The sequence below is a fragment of the Camelus bactrianus genome, chromosome 32 (assembly GCF_048773025.1).
Source record: "Camelus bactrianus isolate YW-2024 breed Bactrian camel chromosome 32, ASM4877302v1, whole genome shotgun sequence".
Lineage (NCBI taxonomy): Eukaryota > Metazoa > Chordata > Mammalia > Artiodactyla > Camelidae > Camelus > Camelus bactrianus.
This window is the reverse complement of record NC_133570.1, coordinates 7,355,435-7,373,805: the sequence shown is the minus strand read 5'-3', so window position 1 is coordinate 7,373,805 and position 18,371 is coordinate 7,355,435. Positions and strand designations below refer to the sequence as shown.

Below are 18,371 nucleotides of genomic sequence, written 5' to 3'. Positions count from 1 at the left end.
TGAGAGGGGTATAGCTCAGTGGTAGAGTGCATGCTTAGCATGCACGAGGTCCTGGGTTCAATCCCCAGTACCATACATACATAAGTTCTCTTCAAAAAAGGGGGTTCCTTTTACACAGCTGTTAGCAAATATTTTGATGCTTTCATTGATGAAGTTCAAATCCATAAGATCTCTTTGTTGTGATATATATATCCTAGTGTGAGTGTATTAGCTATATCATTTTTGGTTTCTGTTTAATACAGATGCCTTAATGATTTAGAAACATCAGCATTGATAGTTGTGAATTTTGACTTGTTTGTCCTCAAGACTGATTTAATGACCTTGTACTCCAGCTTTCCCCTCTCCTATCAGGCAGGTATAATTTGCCACCCAGTCTGTTTGTGGGCCTAAAAGTGTCCTTGACATAGGTGGCTTTCAGTTGATGGTTTGCTGAGTTTTTTTTTAATTGATAATTTTATTAAAGATTTTATTCAAACGTAGATTTCCATGGAACAATTTAAAAACCAGTGCTTTACGTGATAAATTAATTTCCTAAGTATAATAAGCACTCTCTATGATACCATCTTTTTTTCCCCCTATCTTTATGACTACAGTCCTAGAAAGGCTGAGGTATCTGTTATTAGATAAAATGTGAATGTGTATTATCCTTTTCTGATACCAGAGCTGTCGGATCTGTAGTAGTAAGAGACTGCAATTAGGGGTTCTGGCTTAGAATCCCAGGATTTGGAAGTTTGAGGAGACTTTGGCAATTATCCAGGAATCCTTCCAGAGCCAGATGCTCCTAGTGTCTGAAGTGGCCTCAGGGAGGAAATGTAGAGAGGAAAGAAAGCAGGGACCCAGGAGTTAGTTAAGATGCTCAGAGACAAGGGAAGGAAAAATCTTAATTTTCGATGGAGAAGCCAACAAAAATAGCAAAGAAATCTGCAAGAGAAGCTGGAGTGCGTTATGTAACTAAAGAATTGAGGAGTGAAGCAGACTTCAAGATGGAAAAGATTTTGTCAGCCCTGGCAGATGCAGCATCTGGGCAAAGGAAGGATCTAGGGGAGCCCCTGGATGGTTCTTCACCAAAGGACTTCAGCAGAAAATGAGACAGAACCAAATCACTTTAATAGATAGGGGTTAAGACAGCCCGGCCCTGTTCTTGTGTGATGATCATTATTGGATATTGAAGGTGGTGATTGTACACAGGTTCCCCTTCAGACTTGTAGAGAGGAATTCTGTTAAGCTTCCAGAACCCTCCAGTGAAGGAAGATACGGGACAGGGAATACATGGCCTCCAAAGAAGTACAGACCAGGGTGAACCATGGGGAGGGTTATGCCCATGTCAGGGAAAAACAGACTATTAGGGAAAAAGACAAAAATCCTCCTCTGTAAAGGGAGAAGTTAGATGTTTGAGTTTGCATTGCATTTCCGACCCTGTGCTCATCTTCAGGCTTAATTTGCAGTAGAGGGAGAGATGTGGTCCAGGAGCCTGTTGCATGGGCCCTTCTGTAGCTCTCAAAGAAGGGGGTGCATTGAAAGCTGTAACTTTCAATGTCTGCAGGATAAGAATGGAGAAGAGACTGAGGACAAACTCTTGGTTTAGGAATAAGATTATGCTTTGACCTTTGGAGTTTTTTTAGTATTGGGTACAGGAGTCAAAGACACCCCAACAACGGGGCCAGCCTCAGCCAATTCAGACAGATAAGTATTTCCAGAGTTTATGACTAGGTTTTTAACTCAGAACATAATTTTCTTGGGGGAAGAGTGACTTAAAGGCATGCTTCTGTTTGAATCACGCAGTGAACCTAGAAAGCATGAGATACATGGGCTAGTCAGGGGAACATAACCACTCTGTTAATGTCTTATCTGAGGGAAGTGTTCTAAGCGTTTGTGCAGCATGTTAGGGACATGCCTGGTGTGCCTGCAGTAAGCAGCTGTACCCCTGTTATCATTGTGCTTCCTACTAGAATATTTAGGGGGGCTGGAAATTATCGGGTACCAGTAGCTTATTGAGGGTGGTGGGAGATGGTATGGGTGTGAACTCTCAGGAAGATGAAAATGGCACATGTATGAGTTGTTCTTAATTGCCTTTAGAAATAGGAAGCTACCTGTATGTTGCGATTGGGCAAAACAAACTAGATTTCAGAGTTGGTGCTACCAAATAATTGTTGGGGTTTAATGGTAATCCTTAGTCATTATATCTGGAATTCTGATTGCAGACTTATGTGGAATTTTTAAATATTGAAGTTGTTGCTTACAGATCACACATCTCCAAGTATTAGATACATATGTATCTAATTTTCTGTTTTTTAATAAAAGCGTAGTTTTTGTTTACTTAAGGTAGTCAGAATCTTTCCTTGGGGGAATTGTCCTGAGAGAATGTACCTACAGAAGACCAGTCACGCTTTAACCATCCCCAAATTTTCACAGGTAAAAGAAGATATAACATTAAACTATGGAAAACTTTCACAGACTGCTTTAACTGTTTACCGATAGCAGCCATCGTGGATGAGAAAATATTCTGCTGTCATGGAGGTATGTCGGCTGATTTTAGTTCCACACAGATTTTGATCTCTTCTAAAGGGTGTGAACACTTTGACATTTATGAGTTATCATTGGGATGATTCTTCTGTCAGATAATTCTCCTTTATCGATGTTTACTCCATGGGTTCACTCTGGCACATCCAGGATCATTTGGATACAAGTCTGAAGTAAGCAATTGATTTGTTACAGGGACTTCTAGGCTCTCGAACCAGTTTGAGTTGAAAATAGAGCAGAAAGTATTTTTGAATATAAAATGAACAATTTATATGCTGTACCAAATCCTCTAGAATACTGAAAATGTGAATAGACTTTCCTTTGGTCTGTATTTGATCTTTTTTCAGAAATTTTTCTGAGTTAGATGTTAAAAGTTGTTTTGCTCAGTGGTTGTACTTTGTATGATGTAATTAATCTAATAATTGCAAAGAGGATTTTTTTTTCATCTGTGGGCATAAATTAGACAGGCATCAAAGAGCCAGTTCACTATTTTAATAAATCCACTGTCCCTGCCCTCCCTTATATACTTAAACTGGCTTTCGTAGAGTTGGACATGGGATTTTAAACTCAGATGAGAATCAGCTACTTCTGAGCTGGTCTAATAGTTGATATTCCTTGGACAATACAGGTTTCCTAGGAAGCTACATCACCCGACTTTATGCCCAATCACCCGACTTTTGCATCCTTTATGCCCAATCTTCACAAATGGGCAATAATAAAATCTAGGATATGCACTGTTCATTATTCTCATCAACTAGAAAGGTGCCCAGAAGAGTGGAGTAGTTTTTAAGTCACTGTATTTTAATTTTCTAGGGCTCTGTATATTGAGATAACTTTCCATATTCTGTTTAAATACACCATGCCCCACTAATTAGTGGATGTAGTAAGTTCCAGTGCTTTTTTTTTTAACCAAAGCTAAATAAGAAAACATAGCCGAAGATTTAATGTAAACCTTTGTGTTAGTCATTGAGTCTCTCTGTAGACAAATGGAACTGTTAACGTGCTAACAATCCTTTTTTAAGGTTTTGTTTTCTTCATTTTTTTTCTCATTTAATAGGTTTATCACCAGATCTTCAATCTATGGAGCAGATTCGGCGAATTATGCGACCAACTGATGTACCAGATCAAGGTCTTCTTTGTGATCTTTTGTGGTCTGACCCCGATAAAGATGTCTTAGGCTGGGGTGAAAATGACAGAGGAGTGTCCTTCACATTTGGTGCAGAAGTGGTTGCAAAATTTCTCCATAAGCATGATTTGGATCTTATATGTAGAGCCCATCAGGTATTGATTTTGAATTTTACATGTACACTTAAGAGCATGTGTGTGAGCACAGATTCTCCTTGTTGATTTTGGTGGGTAGGTATTGCTTATTTATACAAAATGTCTCTGGAAGTGACCTACAGGATATCAGGCTCAATGGGAAACTGAAGAGTGGTTTTACTCACCTAAAGTTTGCACCTACTTATACTGAAAACGTTTTCTCTCCAAGGTGGTTGAAGATGGATATGAATTTTTTGCAAAGAGGCAGTTGGTCACTCTGTTTTCTGCACCCAATTATTGTGGAGAGTTTGACAATGCAGGTGCCATGATGAGTGTGGACGAAACACTCATGTGTTCTTTTCAGGTAGAGGATGTTTTCAACATTGTTTCCTTTTCTTTTGTCTGAATTTTACTGATTTAGAAAAAGTGCTACTTACTATCTGCTGTTCATTTATGTTGAGTTGCCTGAATTCTTATTTTCTTTAAAAAATTGTCACTTTATGCAGAGGCAGAATAATTTGTCCAGATCATGTCCAGATCATGATTCATAGCTGTATTAGAACATTTATTACCAAAATGTTTATTTGTCAGCTTGTGAGGCTTTCAAAGTTAATATGCTGTGAGGCTTTCAAAGTTGTGGCAGTTATAAACAAAAACTTCCTGAACAAAAGATTTGAGGGAAATTTAAGAAATTTAAGATTTGGGGTTGAGTATACTTCCTAAAATACACTCTTCTGAATCTTTGCAGATTTTAAAGCCTGCAGAGAAAAAGAAGCCAAATGCCACGAGACCTGTAACACCTCCAAGGGGTATGATCACAAAGCAAGCAAAGAAATAGATGTCATTTTGACACTGCCTAGTTGGGACTTGTAACATATAGTGTATAACCTTCATTTTTAAAACTGTAATGTGTATTGGTCAGCTTGCTCAAGTAGTGTCTGTGGGGCCCCCCCCTTCCATTTTTGACTTAATGAATGGTATTTGCTGGTTATAACAGCAAATGAAAGACTCCACTCCCAAGGAAAAACGTTTTGTTTTTTAATTCTCTGTTCCTTTTGCAAACAACTTCAATGATGGTGTTAAAGCTGTACTCCCCAGGACAGTTTATCCTGTCTGGGGGATGAATGTACAGCTGATCTTTTTAATTCAGTACAGCTCATGAATAATGTCAGTGCTCATTTTCTTTAGGATATAAAGAGAGCCCTAGGGTGCTCAATCTGTACATGTTATTGTTATAAAATGCATACTGTTTTTACAAACCACTGTGAACATTTTTTTTTTTTTAGTTTTGTTTCAAAGGGATTGCTTTTTTTCTCTCATTGTCTTGTCATGTACAAACTAGTTTTTATAGCTGTCAACATTAGGAGTAACTTTCAACCTTGCCAGCATCACTGGTATGTATATTTAATTAAAGCACACTTTCCCCTACGGTATACTTAAAATGACTATTAAAGCCATTATTTTAAATGTTTGTGACAATTTCCTAAAGCCAAAGTTTCTGTTGAAATATATATATTGACACTCCCCTAAGTCCAAGATGGCATGGTTGTGTACACATGCCACCTTCTTGGGGATTCAAAAACAGGTTTTTGAGTTTGAATCGCAATTAGTAACATAGTGCTGTTTAAGCTATTAATGATTAAAGTTAATAACATTTTGTACAATTTCCATATAGTCTATTCATTAAGTAATCTTTTTACAGTTACATCAGGCCTGAACCCGTCCATTCAGAAAGCTTCAAATTATAGGAACAATACTGTTCTATACGAGTGACCGATAATGCTTTCTTTGGCCTACATTCTTTATTCTGCGGTGAAGTTGAGGCTTATAAGTCAAAACAAAGGAACTAACTTACTATCCACCAGTTTATACAGAACTCACAGTATCTATGACTTTTTTAAACTAAGATCTGTTAAAAAGAAATCTGTTTCAACAGATGACCATGTACAATACCATGTGGTGAAAATGAATTCAGACTTATTAAATGATGAACTTGTTAAATCCTCTCAGTGTCTATTTATCAGCACAATACACACAGGAGAACTGTTGATGGCCTATTGAATAGATTTTAATGAATAAATTGCTCTGGAAACCATGCAGTTTCAATTTGGATTTGTCTTCCTTCAAGTAGTCTGTTTTCCAAAGATGGATTAGAATATGGATGCTCATACGTTTCGAGTTCGAGCCTGGGTATAAGTTTCTGAAGTAGAGCGATGAGCTGGCACTGTCCTCCCCTGCTGGTTAGGGAGGCACGGGACTTGGTGAGTTGTGATATCATCTGTAACCAGTTTTCTTTTTGTCTGGGCTCATTTGAGCTTGACAGTAAAATTCAGGAGCTACTTTTTAAATTATTCTAATTCAGCCACCAATGTTTTTAGACAGTCTTTTGCTCTCTTCTTCCTTCCCTTACTTAGTGGAGCACAATGTCTTACTACATTTGTCACAAGTGTGTTGAACGTGTATTTCTCAGAGTACATTAAAGTGGATGGAGAGTGTGTCATTTGAAAAGCACTTTTTTCTGTCAAAAACTGGTGTCCCTCGGGGAGTCGGGAGAGGCCCTCCTAGTGAAAGGTTATTTGAACCTGTAGTTGCATGTGGAGAGAAAGCGCCACGGGAGCGCTGGGTCAGCCCTGACCTGCGCCCCAAGCCCTGGTCCTGAGGCCGTGTCTCTGACCCCTGGTGTGCTCGTCTTGTGACCTCTACCTCCTTCCTGCTCCACGTTTGTGACAAATTCAGAGTTTGCGTTTTTAATTTTTCATGATATTCTCCCAGATCTCTGACTCCAGGAAGAAGGTGATGAGCAATAATTTGTGTCAGTTTCATAAATATTTAAGCTATGCCCTGGACATTATCAATTGTGTCACTTCTAGGATTTCAATATCCTATAGTTTTAAAATTAGGCCATTCTGCTTGGGTTATAGAGTGTGGCATGTGGTATCTAGCTTAAATTTCTCTTCCAAAAAGAATAGGCATAGCACTGGTTTAGAGACAAAATCAGTCTTTGGTTTTAGGACATAAGATCTTAGGAGAGACTCAAGTATTTGACACTAGTATGTGACAGCAGAACTTCAGGCTTTGCCTTGTAAATCCCAATCTGCACTAACATTACTTCCTCATTTGTCCTTTATCTCTGCATATAGTTGTGGTCACATCTGCCTTTGTAAACTAGTGGTTATACTCAGTCCAAGTCCCGGCTCCTCTCCTAGCTACGTGGTTTGAGTGGTTAACTTTTTGAGCCACTGTCCCTAGCTCACAGGGACAGTGTCTGCCTCGCATTGTGAGTCACTGAGTGAAATAATGGGATATGTTCAGAAGGATGCTTGACTCAGAATAGTACTCAGTAAACATTTACTGTTTGTTATCTTATAATTAATCCCAGGTGTTTCATGTTTTGATAGCTCAGTTGGCTGAGTTCTAGGTAGCCTTTTGTTTGTAGCCCTATTACAATCTGATACTGAGCCATGGCTAGCTAAGCATGTCTAACCATTGACTGTGTAGAGAACACCTATAGACATTTTCAGCAGATACAAAAGAAATAACTAGGAAACAAAGTTGTTGCAATCATTTGTAATTTTTTTCAATTCTAGTTTTAAGTGATTATATAAAAGTATTTTGGCTCTCAAGATGACAGCACCTTTACTAAACCATTTAGAAAGACAGGTGAGAGCCATCCTTATGTAGCTAAATAGTCAACATAATATAGTATAAACCCATCTGTAGAAATTACTGATTTGTACCTCCTGGACTAGGCTTACCCACATCTAGCTGCAGTGAACAGCAGATACAAACATAGCACCTTGTTCTTCAAGCCCCTTGATTTAAGACTAGAGACTTTTCAAGTAACATAACGAATATGAGATAATGGGAGTTGAGAACAAATGAGTGCTGAACCATGAAGAAGGCACAGGATTTAGACTGATGGAGAGGAAGAGACCTAAGGTTCCCAGTGTGGAGCCATGATGAAAGGTTGAAAGGAAACTCTTGTGCTGGCCAGTGAAGATGTAAGAGGAGCCAGTACAACTAAGGCGAGGTGGGCATCATGGTACCCAAGAAAGACAAAAGCCATCGCAGGGAGGTTCTGTGTGAATAACATTAGGCTCATATTGGCAACTTGCAGACTAAGTGTGTGAATTAAAACAGACCCTCTAAGGTAAGGATCTTATCCAAGTATCATGAATGTAGTGGAAGAGGAGCTAGAGCTGGTGATTGTTACAAGGGCGAGGAAGGAATGTTTTGCATGTCTGGGTACGTGGAAGACATCAAAGAGCTTCAAAAATAAAGAGGTTTCAAGTTCTTTATACCATTTCCCACCTCGAGAAAAGTCAGACCCAAAGTTCATTGAGCCCTGCAGACCAAGTTAGTTTGAATCTGCAGGGATGGTTCTTCAGTTTTTTTAGTTCTGCAAATGAGATGTACACACCAGCCTACAGTGGAAGAATATGACATCTTTCCCTCCAGGCTTCGGTGTCCTCACCTGTAAAATGGTGGAATTGTGAAGATGAAACCCATAAAAAGTGCCTGCAATTTGGCTTACACGTAACAAGCATTCACTAAACAGCTATAAGACCAAAGAGTATTCCCAAAATTTATATCAGTGGCAACACAAACTTAAAATTACATGAGGAAGACTTGGTACAGATACCGGCAAGAGTCAGTTTCCATTCATCCTTGCTGGATTATGTATGGGAACCTCAAACAGAGTGAAACGGAAGATGTACTATCAGTGCCTTCAACCTCAGCCCAGGAAGAAGGATGAACACTTAAAATTTCTGCATCCCTGAATTAGTGCGTGATTGATTGTGTGAGCCCAGAGATGACTGCTGTCCATCTGGTCAGTACAGGAGCTTCAGTCCCTCACACAGGCCTGGCATTTGGATTTATTGCAAACATTTGAATTTCAAAAGCAGGTAAGCGTCTTGTGAGAATTTTGTCATGTGTAGGTATCTGTCAGTTACATGACGTGTATGTTATAGGTTTAAGTAAAGCACTTCAGTTAATTACAAACACTATTTTATAACCAAAAAGTTAAAACTAAGAAAGTTAGCAGTAATTAAATAGGGAAATAGATTGTTACCTAGGTACTTTCAGGATGAACTTTATATTCTTTGAGCTAACAAAAGTTGATAAGGCCTGCAAGACATTAGAAGTTAATCAGTGTGGCAGAAATCTTTTAAGTCCTGAAGATAGTTAGCATCTTGAGGCACTGCACAAAGCTTCAGATGGAGGGACTGTAATGTTAAATCATTGTCATCAACCAATTCCAGATTTTAAATCTAGGAATTGAGGAAGATTTAAGTCTTACCTTACTATTAGGATTGCAACACTCACTTTGGTGGTAGGGCCAGCCAAAAGACAACTTCCTCTTCTACCAGCTTCAGGTAAAAACATCTGCTTAGTGTTACAGATGGGCAAATACTGACCACAGGAGCAACAAAGCAACTGATGGTGATAGGTGTCATTCCTGCCCAATGTGTACTTTGGAAAATTCTGACAATTTTAAGACTTAGCTTTTTTTGTTTTTGTTTTTGTTTTGGATAAATTTCAAATTCTTGTGTCCCAGAGAGCCAGTTCTTTCGCAGTGATGTTTGGCTATAACCAAACACTGAATTTTAATAATCATTCAGCTGAGATATATACTTGATGCAACTGTAGAAAAATACTAAGGAGCCACTTTAAAAACGTGTATTCCATTTTCCTTCTAGCCACTCAATTAGCACAGAATCAAATACCATGTCTCCCAGAGAGGACCAGCCCACACACCAGTTGTTCAGGGCTTGTGAACAAAAGAACAGTAACCAGTCACTATGTTCTGGGACAGACTGGCTGCTTGACCTTTCCAGCAAAAAGCTCTGACAAGTTAGGTAGGTGTGGCAGGAGAGCGGGTGGGATAAAGGGTGTTCCTGCTGAGGTTGGCAGAAGTTCACGTGCCATCTGAGGGAGATCCGCTCATTCACCAGCTCCACGAGCCTTTAGTGGAGTCAGATTCTGTACCTTTTATTTACCAAAATAAAATCACTTCTTTCCAAGTTTTGGTGATCCACCAACAAACACCAGTATCTATCTTCCTCGTCATGTTTAGTTTAAGGGATAGCTAAAGTTGGCTGTAACAGATGGTAGACTGTAATCCCCTTGGTCGGGAGGCTGTGCAGCGTAAACAAGACATGCACGTGTGGGCCCAGTGTGGTGGATCAGGGTTTAGCTGGATCTTGCTCACCAGTGTGGCTTAGATTGGCTTGAGGTCTGCTTCGTGTTCCTCCCTCTGTCCTAGGATATTTGGGTGTTTCTAATGATGATGGACTAAGGACAAGAGAAGAAAGCAAGCCAGCAATCCTAATGGTTGCTGCAGTGCAAATTGCTTATTGGGTGCACAGTTTGGTCACCATTTAAAACTTCAGTCTCTGCTTTTGCATTTATACAGAGTCAAAAAAGGTCATCGGCATTCTCTCCCCATGCTAGGGAGCTAGTATTCCTCTAAGACAATGCTGTTTAAACTTTTTTTTTTTCTCGGCCGGATGAACCCTTCAAACAAAATCATGCCAAAGGCATCGTAGGTAAAATGAATAAAATCAGAAAGGCTCTATTAGAAGCAGAGACTTAATCCTGCTTACAGGCCTATGAGCATCTGTGAGATGCTATTAGAGCCTTTTGAAACTGTGTGACGCCTCATCTTAAGATCTAACTAGCTAAGAAGTTCAATCCAAGTTCTCTATAGGTGGAAAGTGAAACAAGTTAACCACTTTCAGAGCTGCTTTAGCTGGCTTTCATTTCTTTTCATTGCATTATGGGACACAGTAGATGGGGAAAGTGTTCTGCAGTTCCAACAGAACGTCCTTTAGGAGACCAGGGTTTTCCGTTGAGGGAGTTCCAGTGCCACATTTTTTGTTTTGTGTGTGTGTGTGTGTGTTTGTACAACTTAATTAAATGTATTGTAATGTGTATATATAAATCAAAGTATTACCATTTTGTGTGTTAAATGTTTTGTATGCTGTATGTTTTTAGTGTGTTTTTTGTTTGTCTTGTTTTGGTGGGGGAGGTAATTAGGTTTTTATTTACTTATTTTTAATGGAAGTACTGGGGACTGAACCCAGGATCTTGTGCATGCTAGGCCTGTGCTTTACCACTGAGCTGTACCTTCCCCCTAGTGTATATTTATTGAATTATCTTAAACAAACAAACAAACAAAAACCTGTAAAACACCCATATATGTACCACCTGGTTTGAGAAATAGATTACCAATATCTTAGGAGCTGCCTGAGTACCTCCCCAGTTACATACTCCTTCCAAAGTTAAACACTGTCCTGAATTTGAAATATTTTGGTGCTTACCTGCTTCCCAAAATTCAAGGCTCTTCCTCTTTGTTTAGGCATCAGTCTGCTAATCTCTTTCCTGCCTGCCCTATAGTTTATTTTTTTTTAACATAACTTTTACATTTCATTCAGCATTTTAGTTAATCAAGAGGGTCTTTCAGGGTCTTTCTCCATCCTTTGATCTCTCCAAGTCTCTGAACTCATTTCTACTTCAGTAGTGGATCTAATTAAGTTAAATCCTTGGCACTGTTTTTGTTTGTTTGTTTTATGAATTCAAACATGCCACCACTTAAACCTGGAGACTTTAGAATTCAGGTGCCTGTCAGATTTCTCTTTTGATCCTGGATCCCACTTCAAATGGGAATTGTTTTTTACTTTGAAGTTACCACCTGCAAATCCTTTTAAGATCAGAGTTTGATGTAGCAAATAGTTTATTGGGTGGGTGTATTACTACTATTTTAAAGACCCATGTTGGTTTTTATTCTTATTTTTCATTGAAGTGTAGTTGATTTACAATGTTAGTTTCAGGTGTACAGCAGAGCGATTCAGTTATACATATACATGCATACCTATTTTTTTTTCAGTTTCTTTTCCATTGCAGCTCATTAAAAGAAATTGAATATAATCCCCTGTGCTGTACAGTAGGTCCTTGCTGCTTATCTGCTTCACATATAGTAACATGTCTCCATCAAGCCCAAACTCCCAATCTATCCCTCCCCTCTTCCCCCTGGTAGCCACAGGGGGGCTATGTTTTCTATGGCCATGAGTCTATTTCTAAAGACCCATGTTGATTTGTTATGCAATTTTCGTCCTGTAAGAATTTATTACACCACTTGGGTTCCATGCCAGGAAGTGAAGCGACTAGTGGAAAGACTGTCAGGACTTGGAGAAGCCAAATAAATTGAGCAGCGAGACCAGGCAGCAGAAGCGCCTCACTCCGTAATCCCACAAGTTCAGCTTCTGGGGTTATTGGTCTGGGTCTGTGAGCTCCCTGAAATTCTATGTAATGTATTATTATTCTTCCCAAGGAAAGGATTTATAGCTCCATTAAGTTTGCATAATTTAGAGAGGTAAGTGGTGGTGTGAGTGAGTGAAGGCCTGAGTCCTACCTCAAACCTCATAATGACTGCCCTAATTCTAGAGAGGGTTTCTAAAACACAGAGATAAATTCTCAGGCGTAGAATTTAATTCTTCTTTTTTAAAATCTTATTTTTAAATGGTCTGTATGCACTCTTGTTAGTAATTATTTCACTCATGGTTTCTTTGCCAAGAGTAACAGAGATCCCATTGGTAATAACTTTAGTATTTATGTTGAGCACATCTGTGTTCATTTTGATAAAAAAGCAATAGAATCGTACATCTTCCAGCCACGAGGGAACTTTCTGAGTTGTTAATAGTTTCTTAACCAACATAGATGGGCAAGACTCAATTGAAGCTTTTTATTCCTGTAGGAGTCGTTTGTTACAAAGAAGTAGGAGAAAGAAAACTGATTTTAAGGTTTTCTGCAAACTCTGCTGCTCAAGCTAGTTCTTACATCAACAGAGGTACCCGTTTCTGTAATGAGTTTGTAGATACATGTGGCCTTGAGTGCATTACCCTAGCTCTCAAGTCTACAGAAGCCCACGTAGGCAACAGCCTGCAGCTCCTCCGCCCGAGGGCCCTACTGGGCAGTGGTTAGAGCGTGGGCTCTGCCTAGGGCCCACGTGGGAATCATCACTCAGTACAGGTCTTACTCCATCTTTCTTTTTTTTTTTTTTATGCCAGTGGTATTGAAATACTGTTTTCATTATCGTAGACTTTCCCCTATTAGTACATTATATGACTACCTCATTCCTTCAACGCAGCCCCTGATTCTGATTTTTCAGAAAGCTTATTGAAAGAACATTCTTCCTCCTTTTGTTGAAAATAGTGTGAAGTCAGGAGTAAATAGAAAAATGTGGGGAGGGAAAACCCTGCCGTGATCTGACACCGGGACCTGTTTTATGCCAACAGAATTGACAGCGTTTACCCGGAAACACTTGTTCCTCGTAATGAGCCACGTTCCCGACCCTGGTTCCTCAGGTTCAGGCTGAGGGGTGTCTTCTGAATTGGTGCCGAAAGAGAGAAATGAGCCTATAGGCCCCCATACAGCTCTGTGTTTGTACCACAAGGGAACAGAGGGAGGGCTGGGCAGGAGACAGTGAGGAGGCCCGTGGAGCCTGCCTGCCAGGTGTGGCAACTCACGTATAACGATGCTGCCCCCATGTCCATGAACCCTAGAGAGTCTTGTCCAGATTTTCTTACTGGTTTTATATAGTGGATAATGGCGATGCACGTGGTTTAAGTTTTTTTCCTGAAGATAAAACAGGATAGACAGTGAAAAGTCTCTAAAGCTTCAGTTTTCCTCCCCAGACAGCGGCTTTCCAATCCTGTGTATTTGTGAGTTGATCCTTTTTTCCTTACACACTAATTTTTAACACACTTCTACATGTGGATATAAGTTATATTAACCTATACTCCATAATAAATCTTGGAGATTGTCCTACATTATGTGTAAGTATTGCTGCCCTGTTCTTTGAAGAGTTTGTATGTCTTGACCATAATTAATTTAGCCAGCCCCCAATGGATGGACTTTCAAATTGTTTGCCCTTGTTTGCTGCTGTAATAATGCTGAATAAATATCCTTGCCCATACTGAGGTGTACACACGTTTATTAGCTCAAGTGCTATCTCTTGAATAGATTCCACAAAGTCAAATTGTTAACTCAAAAGGGGATGTCAGATTTTTAAACTTTTCATCCTGAAAATTTTTCAAATGCATAATCAGAAGAATTCTGAAGCCCCATGGAGCTGTCACTCCGCCTCCATAGTCAACTTGGAGCCAAGCTGTGTCATTTCTACAAAACTCCCCTAACATCCTTTTGAAGTAAGTCCTAGATATCATTGTATTTATCGACATTTCAGCCTGTACCTCTAAAAGATGGTTTTTTAAAACATGACTATAATACCATTATTACACCTAATACCCAGTCAGCATTCAAATACACTGAAGTCCGTGACACGAAAACATTAGGGATGGATGGTAAGACACCTATATTCTGATGCTGTCATCATTCCTTCTTTATTTGTCACCAAGAATACGTCTCTACAGAGAAACTTCCCTTCCTCTGCTATTTGATTACCCTGAGTTATAGAAGGATAAATGCTTTACTTTTCCCTTTATTTATGAATTTGCAAAGTAGATGTGTTCCCCCAGCACCCTGTCACAGGTGCCCAGTGAGTTAGGCTCTGGTGTACTATCATCATGAACTTGTGGGTTTCAGCATATTTGAAACTTCAACCCATTGCAGTTTGTCTTCTCAAAGTTCTCGTTTCACCATCAGCCTCTTTGAGTTTCCCCGCATCCTTTTTTTCCCTTCCTGTATCCTTTTGACGTGACTCTACCATGGGTTTCCTTGCCTCCTGCTCTGACTAGAGGTTCTAGGTGCGTTTTGAAATTTTCTCCATTTCTCCTTGAGTGGGAAAAATAACCTGTAGTCTGAGTGTTGGGGTTGAGGCTCATTGCCACTGAGTTGTTTCTAGGCCTTTTCAGTGAGCAAAGCCAGGAAATAACCATTTCTAAGATAAGCTAAATGATTAATTCATGCAATTTCCAATCCAAGTTTAGGATTTCATTTCTTACTTTTCTAATTTTACATTTGTATCTTTTTTTTATTACAATGAAAATCTTAGTTCCCAGCAGTAGTAACATTTATTTGCTTCATCCTATCATGTATTAGTATACTAGTTTCAGAATAATAATAAATATTATTAGCAATATAAATAATAATTTTTTAACAGTTCTTTTTGTCCTTAGGGTCCTTTTTAATCCTGGATGCACAAATTACTGTGTTTTAAAGTCACCTGAGACAATTCCTCTCAGTGGGATTATGCCAGGACAAAATAAAATTGCTCATTTGTTTCATTTTGCTTTTTAAAATTTATTTTTATTTAAATTTTGCTTTTGTACTTAAGGATAAAATATTTACATGGTCCCAAAGTCAAATGTACAAGTTATATTCAGAGACATCTAACGTGTCTCCCTGCCCTCTCCACCCTGTCCTTACCTCACCCTGTTTATCCTGAGTGTGTGTGTCTAGTATAAGTAAACACATCTGAGTATAAACAGACCCCCTCTTTCTTGGAGAATGGAAGCATATCAGACACACTGCTCATACCTCACATTTTTCCCTTAACAGTTTCTCTCGGAGACCATTTCATAACAGTTCCTCTTGCGCTTTTCCAGCTTTGTGGTCCTCCAAGGTTGGGGATGTAGCAGTTTATTCCACCAGTTCTGTCAGTGACGCTGGGGCAGTTCCCAGCTCTCACCGCAGTGTTGTGGTCAGTAACTTACACACATGTTTCCATGTCACTGGCCTAGTGGCGTTGGGATAGGTTCATAGAAGAGAGATTGCTGAGTCAAAGGGTACATGTATATGCTTTTTTAAAAAATATAATTTGATATAATAACTTGCCTTTCAAAGAGAGTACTCCCTACAGCATTGTAAAATGACTGTAACTCAATAACAAAATGTTTTTTAAAAAAAAGGAGAACACTTCTTGCCTTCCTTCAACATCCTTTGAGAGCACACTGGCTTGAAATGCTCATCGGCACAGCAGTGGCACCCAGTTCCGCATCCCGGTGTGTCACCGGTGTCCCTGCTTCACCCCTTGAGCCCCTGATAAGTCGCTATGTCACAGGAGGTAGGCCAGGTACAAACAAGGAAGGATGATGGGAGGGCCGCGCCGATTTAAAACCAGAAACCAGGGCCATTTAGGTGCCAGCCCTTCCATGGTCTCACGTGTCCTCTGTTCTTCTAGATCAGTTATTTTTATTTAGGGGCACGTGTGTACTTGTGAGTAGTGTGCACACATCTGGATGTGTCACATCAAGTTTCAATGACATATCAGTTAGTGCCTTTTGATTACAGGTCAATGCATCCTTAGTTCCTTCCGTCAAAGACAGATATTTGTTGAATGCTGACATGTCCTCAGCGTACAGTAGAGGTGCCAGAACAGATTCTTCCCCCTTCCTTGGGTTCAGGGTTATTTCTGTGAGGGTGAAATTGGACACAATTGGAACACAACACGGCCTCCCACTAGGCGCTCTGGATGGGAATTTCAGGCTCAGGAGGTGGAGCCTGATGCATCCCTGGGCTCAAGTATCCTTTTTCCTCTCAAGTTTACTTTGGGAAACTCCGTTGCTCACACTTAGAAATCCCCCCAGCTTTTGGACAGTGCAGTTTCCCACCCCACACCCACCGTGGACCCCACCCTCTCCTATATATAGAGCCAAAGGTTGGACGGAATTAATCCCACTACTCCTTGGCACAGAAGCTGGTTTAGCCATAGTCAGCCCTGCCCAGGCCACCTAGCACATGGCATTTCTCTGGCCAATGTGTTGTTTAGGAGTGTAAAGACACCCCAGATTGGTCTAATCAGAACAGAAGGAAACCCAGGACCATTCTCTGGGGGAGAAGGGGTGCCAAGAAGACCTCTGGCCTTTGGAAGTTGTAAGGATGTCAATGTGAAGCCTATAACGCCTACATTTTGCAACAAGGAGGAAAACTGGTCTGAAGAAAAATCCAACCGGAGATAAATAGCAGGGCCAAGAGAACAGAGAAACAGAGCCAGAGCCTTGATCAGACCGTACTTGAAGCTTGTTCTACCACTGGACTGGTTCAGTTAAGTGACAGATTTCCTTAGAATTTAGCTTTCTATTGCTTGCAGCCAAAGTGGACTTCTGGATTTTTCATCAGTTTATTTAGTGCAATGATAGGAAACAAAGCAGCCTCTCAACAGAATAGTTTAAAAATGCTACCAAATACCAACAGCTCCTTTGTTCAAGTACCTATATATTTGGTTTTCCCAGGAAAAACCATAAATTGATGTCCTCCCAATGCAGTCCACACTTCCCAGTGGCAGATTGGGTGGAATTTTATGAGAGGATCGTTTTAATATGCTTTTCCCCCCTTGCTTCCTTCTCCAACAGCTAGAATTAACAACCAGCAGAGGCGTGAATTCCCCCACATTGACAGAAAGGCACTGAGCACCTTCAAGAGCAGTTGCATTTGTAATCGTTCCAGATGAACAGCCAAGCCTGAAGTTGGGAAGTGCAGAGAGGAAATGGTGTTGCCAGCACAAGCTCAAGAAACTGGACGTTCTATTTGGGGCCCAGGAAGAGACCCAGCAGGTGTTGTGTGGGGCCCTTGTTTTGTCTGTTGTAAAACCCGGCACCTGTCTGAGGTCGGCCCTCACGGCCCCTCTGACTGTGTGCAGGCTGCACGCTGAGCCCGCCCCGCGTTAGCTTGTTCAGTCTTCCACACCCAGAGTAGGTACTCTGATCCCCTTTTCACTGATGAATGAGGAAACTAAAGCACAGATTGTTATTATTAAGGCAAATAACATGTTTTAAAATAAAGGTCAGTCGGGTACATAGTAGCCACTCAATAAATTCTTGTTAAGTGAAGGAATGTGTATTTTACTGGAGTTGCAAAAGGCTGCCACCTCCTTAGTACCTTTCTTCATTCGGGGACTAGTCACAGCAGCTGCTCTGCACAGGCCGTGGGAAGGCAGCAGTCCGGGCCCCAAGGAACTCACAGCCTGGAGGAGAGGCAGGTGTGAGCAGGGAGCTGACCAGGGCCGGCCCGCCCCGGGGGGGTTGAGGGACTTCCCTGAGGAAGTGCCACTGCAGCAGAGCTGAGTGTGAGAGGGTGACGGCTGCACCCAGATGGTGTTTCCACAGGAGGAACCGCAGGCCCGCCAGCCCCGAGCAGGGAGCCTGGTGCAGGAGAGGAAGTCGAGGCAGGGCGGCAGGAGCAGAAAGGTATGGCTGAGGCTCAGGGGAACAGGGCCCAGGCAGAGAGTGCCTCCTCCACCACGTTAGGGAAGGGAAGTCAGTGAAGGTTTCTGAGCTTTATGACTCAAGAAAAATACTTTATTCCTTAATCTGGTGGTGAGGATATGGCCGTTTTTATAGTATCCTATATAGTGTTTGAATATCTGCAGTATTTCATAAGAGAAGAAATTTTATAAAGATCACTCTCGGTGCAGGGAGCAGGTCTGAGGAAGAGCGTGGAGGCGGAAAGACTGCTGCAAGCAACAGGTGGTGGTGACATGGCCCAGGACGGTGACAGTGAGGACGAGAAAGAGGATGGAGAATCCTGGGGCTTCGGGTCATCAGGTTGGGGGTGGGGACAGGTCAGGGATAAGGAGGACTCAAGACTCCTTTTTTAGCAGGAGTAAAAAGTTCCTGTGCCCAACATGT

The 18,371-nt window shown here is 40.8% G+C and overlaps 1 protein-coding gene across 2 annotated transcripts in view; it reads left to right on the top strand.

Moving 5' to 3' along the window:
- Positions 1-17,478, top strand: part of PPP1CC (protein phosphatase 1 catalytic subunit gamma) — a 29,671-nt gene extending 12,193 nt beyond the window's left edge. Inside the window, exons 4-8 of one of the 2 annotated variants that reach the window (XM_074356780.1) lie at positions 2,413-2,517; positions 3,578-3,801; positions 4,010-4,144; positions 4,529-4,589; positions 17,097-17,478. In XM_074356780.1, coding sequence (XP_074212881.1) covers positions 2,413-2,517; positions 3,578-3,801; positions 4,010-4,144; positions 4,529-4,589; positions 17,097-17,194 — 623 coding nt within the window. In that variant the 3' untranslated portion in view covers positions 17,195-17,478. Of the gene's footprint in view, positions 1-2,412; positions 2,518-3,577; positions 3,802-4,009; positions 4,145-4,528; positions 4,590-5,482; positions 5,876-17,096 lie in introns of those variants that run through there. The other variant, XM_074356781.1, reaches the window with a different exon arrangement.
- The last annotated feature ends 893 nt before the right edge of the window (positions 17,479-18,371 follow it).